Source organism: Cebus imitator, unplaced genomic scaffold (assembly GCF_001604975.1).
Source record: "Cebus imitator isolate Cc_AM_T3 unplaced genomic scaffold, Cebus_imitator-1.0 Scaffold51, whole genome shotgun sequence".
NCBI classification, from domain to species: domain Eukaryota; kingdom Metazoa; phylum Chordata; class Mammalia; order Primates; family Cebidae; genus Cebus; species Cebus imitator.
This window is the reverse complement of record NW_016107366.1, coordinates 7,746,971-7,755,358: the sequence shown is the minus strand read 5'-3', so window position 1 is coordinate 7,755,358 and position 8,388 is coordinate 7,746,971. Positions and strand designations below refer to the sequence as shown.

The window sequence follows — 8,388 nt, the reverse complement described above, 5'->3', positions numbered from 1 at the left end:
GGAAGGCTGGGGTCAGCTGGCCTGGCAGCTGGGGGCCTGGTGGCCCTTCCCACCTCCTCCCTCAAAGTGGAGAAGGGCTGGCCTGAGGGGCCATAGCCAGTGATGGGGGTGCAGAGTGCGGAGGCGGTTTCTTCAGAAGCCCCTTGCCTCTTCCCAAGGCTGCGTGGGCCACTCTGTGACTTCCAGCTGGAGCTCTAGTGCCTCTCTCCTTGTCTGGATTTTTTTTTTTTTTTTTTTTGCAAGTTTCAGATATCCCAGCTCCTCCTTGTTTGCAGATGTTAAGGAAGAAGTCATTTCATTCCTCTTGTTTGTGAAGGAATAAGAACTTCACAAATAAGGCTCGAGGTCAGGTGCCAAGTCTCCCCCTGCCCCGGTCCTGTCCACCTGAGAGCCATCCGAGTGGTCCTGAGAGGCCAGCGGTGGTGCCCAGCTTCTCCGCAGCCAGAGCCGACAGTGTTTCTGCAGCAGACGCTTCTGCCCAGTGTGGTTCTGTCACGGGGGAGGCCCCGGGCCCAGGCCTCCCACTCTTACAGGCCCGAGACCATAACTCGGAAGGAGGGTGGCACATGTCTGTGGCGGGGGCTAGCGGTGGGGCTGACGCAGGGGCTGACACAGCTGGCGTCCACGCCTCCGATGGATGGGAGGTAGGCGTGGTGGAGGATGGGGAGCTGGAGGGACAGCCGTCGCTGGATGCTGGAGAGAAGGAGAGGGAGGAGTGTTAGTGGAGGCTATCTGCGGGCTCACCAGAAAGTTCCTTGGACTCGCTTTGGCTAAAAAAGCTGATGATAAGAGCCTATTTTTCTCTGAATCCAAGATCTGTCCATCCAATCAGCTAACCATTCAGCCATCCAGCAGGTATTTAATGAAGGCCCACAGGTGCCAGCTACCACCCTGGGAATAACCAGGGAGACTGGAATAAATAAGAGAGATGAGTCATCTTGAGCTTTGGTCCAGGATTTGGCGATTATTACAAACGTCCTAGCAGAAAAGATGCTCCTTGACTTATGATGGGGTTACATTCCCATAAACCCATTGTAAGTTGAAAATATCATATGCTGAAAATGCATTTAATCCACCTAACCTACCAAACACCCTAGCTTAGCCTTGCCTACCTTAAACGTGCTCAGAACACTTACATCAGCCTACAGTTGGGCAACATCATCTAACACAAGGCCTATTTTATTAAAAAGTGTTAAATATCTCATGCAATTTACTGAATGCATATCACTTTCAGAACATTGTAAAGTCAAAAAATTTTAAGTTGGGGACTGTATTACCGAGGACAAAGCATTGCCCTTCTAACAGGGGTTTGCTGCAAACACAGACATTTCTCATTCTCTACCCTTGCAAACCTCCACATGGCTTTCAGTTCCGTTCCTGAAAGACTTCTCAGCTGCTCTCTCCTCCCTCTCTCTCCTCTGCCTCTGCTTTGCCCAGGACAGCATCCCTTCTTGCTGGGCCAATTCCCACAGGCTCTTTCTTGGTCTTTTAGCTTCTTTGGTAGCTAGTGTTATCTTTCCAACACTGGGAAGCCAAGGAAGGGGAAAAAGGACACTGATGTGATATTTGGGGCTCCCTAAGTTCTGTCTCTGGATCTGAAGTTTCCAGGTGAATCTTCCATCCTCTCCACCTGTAAGCCCTGCCATCTGGTAGCTAGTTTCCCTGGAAATCCAGCTCTTCTGCTGTTTCCCTGTCTGGAAGACTCTTTCTCTACTTCCTGACATGATGAATTGTGTTTCCTTCAAGATCCAGTTTAAATATCACCTTTGTGCTCACTCTCTGCTGAGAGAACCCTTTCTCTGCTAAGCAGAATCCTTGGTAAATATCCAGAAATGAAGCCAGAAAAAACTGGAGGCAGGGCCGTGCTGGGCGTGAGTTAGCATGTGATGGGGGAGCCGTAGGGAAACGGGAACTGCCCTCTGAGTCCCTTCTCATTGCCACACCCTTCCAGGTCTTAATGACTGTCATGTCATTTTGATTATTGAAAAGGCTGCTTGTGGCAAATGTGCCCAGGTGACTGCTCCTCTGCTCTGCTCAGCAGCATTCTTGCACAGTTCTCCATGCGTGCAACTTTCATTCTGTGTTCTTTGAGGGAAGGGACTGAGTTCTTATACCTTCTTGTATTCCCAGCGCCTGGCCACTCAGGTGCAAAAATGTAAAAAACAAAAACCCCAGATCTTAACGAACACCCAATAGGCAAAAGAAATACTGCTATTCCCATTATAAAGAAGAGGGAAGGATACAGACTTCATGTAACTTCCCCATGGAAACAAAACCGGAACTGGGGAAGTTGGAATTCTTGCTGATTCTGTTCAACCACATTGTTTTGTGGTGGGGGCAAATCAATTCATGGGGACAGCCTTATTCCAACTGGGTGTGCCCTTGGGGTTCATTTAGGTCACTGGTTGGCTCTGAGATAGACAGGTACAGATGAAGTGCTGCCCAAACTTTCCAGAAAGACTCCTTCCAAGAGACACCTCACGGTTGTGTATGGAACTGTAGTGCTGGAGATCTCATTCTGAAGTTCAAGTTGAACCTGTGTAATGTCAGCTGTGGTCTGTGCCTTAAGGCAAGATCACCTGGCAAAATGTCCAGGAGAGAAAGGGAAGAATAAACTCTGACCTGGGAAAAGGGTGCCGCGTCCAAGCACCCAGGGCAGGCTGTCTGCCTAGGCAAGGTGGGCCCTGTGGTTGTCAGAGCATTCATTCTGCTGTCTGTTAGGATCCTGTTCACCTTTCATTCATTCAACAAACCCGTGTCAAGAACCAACAAATGTTTGGCAGAACCTGTGTTCAGTGCAGGTGATACATGAAGGACTCATACCCTACCCTCAGGATGCTTACACTCTATTGGAGGCAACTGCTAGGCAAACTGCTGACAAATTCCATGTAACTCTCACTGTCCTGGACTGTAAGCTGGCCAGGCCTTGAAGCTGGTTGGGTTGATAGGCTATTAGGTCTAACACTAAAGGGCCCCAAATGGTGCTGCAATTGGTGATTTGGCTGCTTTTGCTAGTTCCTCATGGCTTGTTACTTCCAGAGGCCAAGTTTCAAACTTTATATTTCTAGCTTCTGCTTCCAATGTGCTGTAAGATTAGGACTAAAATCGCCTTGTGGAACAAAGCTAACAAAGATGTTCAGGTCTTTGCTTATATGTCACCAACTCATTGAGTCTTCTCTAACCAGCCTATTTAAAATGACACTCCCTGACTCCCTTCTCTGCTTTATTTTTCTCCAAAGATCCTGTTGTTTGACATACCATGTGTTGCTTTTTTATTATGCTATCATCCTTCTAGATAGAATGGAAGCTCCATGAAGATAGAAATTTTAGTCCATTTTCTTCACTGCTGTAACCCCAGCACTATGCCTGACATACAGTAGGTCTCAGTAAACTGTTAAGTAAATGCATTTAGCAAGGTTAAATTTTGCACATAAAAAAGGCAGCGTGCTGCAGTGGAGAACCTGGGATTTGATGTTGGACAGTTGTGAGTTGAAGTCCTATTTCTCACATGTAGCAACTGAATGAGCTTTGGCAAGTCACCTCCCCTTTTTAATATTAGTTTTTTTAATCTGTAAAAAGAGCATTGTAATAGGACTGCATCATGGGATGGCTGCGGAAAGCAAATAAAATAACGGATGTGAAAACATGGTGCAAATTGAAAACTCTTGTGCAGGAGTGACGTGTTTATTCTTTAGTGATAATTCTCAAGGAGAAGGTACTTACTGTTCTGGAGAGTTTATGTCTTCTACAGGATCTTTGCATGTTCGAGAGGGCTCTGTTGTGTTCCACTGTAGCTGGGGATTTTGATCGAGGTGATTTTTTAAAATGGCCTTTCCTCCATCTGAATGCAAAACAACAATACCACAACATGTTCTGTTAACTTAGTTTTTAAGAATCAACAATGCAAATTTTTGTAGGCTGATGCCCCAGAAGAGAGAATGCAAAGGAGCCCATTATCCCTCTGTGTTCTCTAAGCTGAGGTCTGTGGAGTGCCTCCCCCGGGACCAACACAGTGAGCTGAGAAGCCTGCAGCAATCAGGGATGGAAGCAGTGTGCTGGGGATGAGTGTGGCATGCCCCGTGCTCTTCTCTCAAAGAAAAAAGGAGAGAAATCAAGTCGACTAATGTAGGAAACATAACTTAGAAACAAGAGGCTCTAACATTAAGGCCTTTTTCACAGGCACATAGGGATGTAATGACAAAGAAAAAATCTCCAAGGTATATTTTTCATAAGAGTGGCAAAGATTGAAAAGAAAAATAATAGTAAACTGCTGGTGGGAGTATAAATGGACATAATCTTACTGCGGGGCACTGTCGGTATGTGTCAAGCACCATAAAAGTACCTATTTTTTACCCAGAATTTTCACTTCTCAAAACTATCCTAAGAAAATAATCAAGGATCTGTGCAAAGATATATACAAGATGCTCAACCTCAGCATCATTTTTTTTTTTTTTTTTTTTGAGATGGAGTCTCACTCTGTTACTCAGGATCATGCTGCCAGTGGCATGACCTTGGCTCACTGCATCCTCCACCTCCCAGGTTCAAGCAATTCTCCTGTCTAAGCCCCAAGCAGCTGGGACTACAGGTGCATGCCACTACACCCAGAGAATTTTTGTGTTTTTAGTAGAGATGGGGTTTCACCATATTGGTCAGGGTGGTCTCAAACTCCTGACCTCAGGTGATCTACTAGCCTCAGCCTCCCAAAATGCTAGGATTATAGGCCTGGCCACTGTGCCCAGCCTCAACTTCAGCATCATTTATAATATCAAAATGTTGGAACGAATCTGAATTTGTCTGATAATACTGGATTAGTTACATTAAGTTATAGGGCCTCCATTCAAAATAATATTGTGTAGCCACAAAACATGGTGATTCAAATTCTCTCAACTCTTTTTGTGCTTCAGGACCATACAAGGAGATTTAAAGAAGTAAAAAATATGGTCCCCATCCAAGATTTGGATTCTTGTGGTCTGGAGGGGAGCACTGGTGTCTTTGTTTTTGTTTCAGTGGGCAACCTTATATGTACGTCATTTTGCATTCACGTGAGTACAGCTGATCCTCATTATTCATGAATTTTCTATTTGCGAACTTTTCTTCTCACTAATGTTCATTTGTAATCCCCAAATCAATACTTCAAATGCTTTTGTGGTCATCTGCTGACAGGCACAGTGTGGGAAAATGTGAGCTGCCTGATGCATGCGTTCCCAGCTGAGGGTGAACAAGGCGATGCGCTGCCTTAGCATTTACCTCTTACATTGTAAATAAGTATCTTTCTGGAGGTTATTCAGTGACACATTTTTTACATTTTGTGCTGTGTGTTGGTGAGTTTGCTGTTTAAAATGCCCCCAAGCACAGCGCGGAAGTGCTGGCTAGCGTCCCTAAGCACAAGAGGGCTGTGATGTGCCTGATGGAGAAAATCCCTGAGTCAGAGAAGCCTCCATCACGCATGCGCTATGCGCTCATGGCAATGAGTGCAATGTGAATTAAACCACATATATTAAATAAGATGTCCTTAAACAGAAACATGCATACAACAAAATTATATATTGATTGGTTGACAAAAATGTCAGCTTGTGATGTCAGCCTGTAAGAGACTCCCAGGAACCAAATCCTATAGAGGAGCAAATGGTTCGGTATTCACAAAACCACTGATTTTATTTTATTTTATTTTATTTTTTTTTTGAGATGGAGTCTTGCACTGTCGCCAGGCTGGAGTGCAGTGGCACAATCTCAGCTCACAGCAACCTCTGCCTCCCGGGTTCAAGTGATTCTCCTGCCTCAGCCTCCTGAGTAGCTGGGATCACAGGTGCGTGCCACCACGCCCAGCTAATTTCTTTGTATTTTTAGTAGAGACGGGTTTCACCATGTTGGTCAGGATGGTCTCAATCTCTTGACCTTGTGATCCATCCGCCTCACCTCCTGAAGTGCTGGGATTATAGGAGTGAGCCACTGCACCCGGCCACAAATCCACTGTTGATGGAGGCTTTATAGAAAGAACATAATGACCGAGACTGTGAAGCAGCAGAATCGACTGTATATCCATACTGCAATGGTCTGAACATGTCCCTCCAAATTCATGTGTTGAAACCGAACAGCCAGTGTGATGGCGTTAAGAGGTGAGGCCTTGAAGAGGTGAGGCCTTGAAGAGGTAATTAAGTCCGAAGGCAGGGCTTGCATGGATGAGGTGAGGGCCCTCATAAAAGTGCTTGAGAAAGTGGGTTTGCCTCTTCCGCTCCTTCTGCCACATGAAGATGCAGAGCTCCTCCCCTCCAGAGGATGCAGCGATCCAGGTGCCAACTCAGAAGTGGAGGCTGGACCCTCCCCAGACACTGAACCTACGGGCACCTTGATTTAGGACTCCCAAGCTTCCAGAACTGTACGAAATTCATTTTTGTTGTTTATAAATTACCAAGTCTGCAGTATTGTGTTACAGCAGCACAAACAGATTAAGGCTTGGAGAACAAATCCCAAAAGTGTGACTGCTGGGTCCGAATGATTTCTGCTTTAACCAGCAACACTTGAGAATGCCTCGCTCATAACCTGTTTGCCGGCACTCTGAGCAGCCTTTTGATCTCCGGTCTTTGCCAATCTTTGAGGCAAAAGTGGTATCTCATTGCAGATTTAATTTGCCTTCCTTTAATAAGGAGTGAGATTGATCATCTTTTCATAAGTGTAAGAACGATTTCCATTTCCTTTTATGAGAACTCTCTTTTGCTCATTTTTCTTTTGAGGTATTGGTCTTTTTCTTACTAACTGGTATATAGTTACATATACTTTGTGTATTACTACATATCATTTCTCCTTATATATAAGGGCATAAGCTTGTTATCTGAGTTAATCTTTGGCTTTGTTTGGTTTTTTGACTGCACTTATCATGGCTTTTGTATTATGAAAGAAATTATTTTTGTATCTGAATTTATCAACCTTTCTTTTTGTGATTTCTGTTTTGCATCAGACTGAGACAGGTCCTCCTCTCTCTGAGGTTATTTTTAAAAAATTATACTTTGGTTTCTTCTAGTGCTTTCATGTTTTTGCTTTTTATATTTAAATCTTTTATTTATCAGAATTAATTTTTGTGTAGGTGTGAGTTTAGGATCCACCTTATTCTCCTCCAGATTTATCTCAAGGAAATTTATTGAATAATTCCTTTTCTACCACAAATTTAAAATGCCCACTTTTATCAGATACTCTTTTATCAGATACCAAAGTTATCAGGAGTGATTTTTATTCTTGTAATTTCCTTGTTATTATCTCAATTTAAACATTTTTGTAATAACCATGTTTATAATATGAATTATAGAATACTGCTACTGTAATAAGACCACTTACTACTTATGTAATAATAATAAAAGAAAGATTTTTCATTGATTTAAAATAGTTTTATAACAAATTGATGAATACATGCTAATGGAAAAATCCAAGCCATAGAGAAATATAAAAAAGGTAATGTGGCCGGGTATGGTGGCTCACGCCTGTAATCCTAGCACTTTGGGAGGCCGAGGCAGGCGAATCACTTGAGGTCAGGAGTTCGAGACCAGCCTGGCCAACATGGTGAAACCCCGTCTCTACTAAAAAAAAAAAAATGCAAAAATTAGGTGGTCATGGTGGTGTGTGTGCCTATAATCCCAGCTACTTGGGAGGCTGAGGCAGAAGAATTGCTTGAACACGGGAGGCAGAGGTTGCAGTAAGTTGAGATTGTGCCACTGCACTCCAGCCTGGGTGACAGAGCCTCCATCTCAAAAAAAAAAAGGTAATGTGAAATCATTTCTTCTCACTCACTCTCCACAATACCATTTCTTTTCACATGAGTCAGTACTGTCAGCAATTTGGTGTTTTTCTAAACCTTCTAAAAAATGTACTCACACACACGTGTATGCATTTGTGTGTCCCATAACAATTAATGTTGGCTCTTTTCACCTGGAGATCCTTCCACATCTGCACAAATAGACCCATCTCACTTTTTTTAAAATTTATTTTTTACTTTTTATTAAAGCTGGGGTTTCACCATGATGGCCAGGCTGGTCTTGAACTCATGACCTCAGGTGATCCACCCACCTTGGCCTCCCAAAGTGCTAGGATTACAGGCGTAAGCCACCGTGCCCGGCCCCATCTCACTTTTTAACAGATCTAAAATGTGCCATGTTTGGCTACATCTTAATTAATGAAACCACCCCCAAGTAGTGAACATTTAAGTTAATTCCAGTTTTTCTCATCTTCAGACAACATTGTGAAGACCATCTCTGTGTTCATCTCTGCACACGTGGGAGTATTTGCAAGGGGCAGGTTCCTGCTAGTAGAACTGCCAGGTCAAGAGGTTTAACATGGAACATTTAGATAGTGCCAGACTGACTTCTAATGCATTGCAGGAGAATGCCCATTTCCAAATAC

At 43.9% G+C, this 8,388-nt stretch overlaps 1 protein-coding gene across 1 annotated transcript in view; it reads right to left on the bottom strand.

Moving 5' to 3' along the window:
• Positions 1–222: 222 nt before the first annotated feature.
• The window catches only part of GABBR2 (gamma-aminobutyric acid type B receptor subunit 2), a 429,129-nt gene continuing 420,963 nt past the window's right edge, over positions 223–8,388 (bottom strand). Inside the window, exons 18-19 of the mRNA XM_017527825.2 lie at positions 3,724–3,841; positions 223–693 (exon numbers count right to left, since the gene is read on the bottom strand). Coding sequence (XP_017383314.1) covers positions 528–693; positions 3,724–3,841 — 284 coding nt within the window. The 3' untranslated portion in view covers positions 223–527. The remainder of the gene's footprint in view (positions 694–3,723; positions 3,842–8,388) is intronic.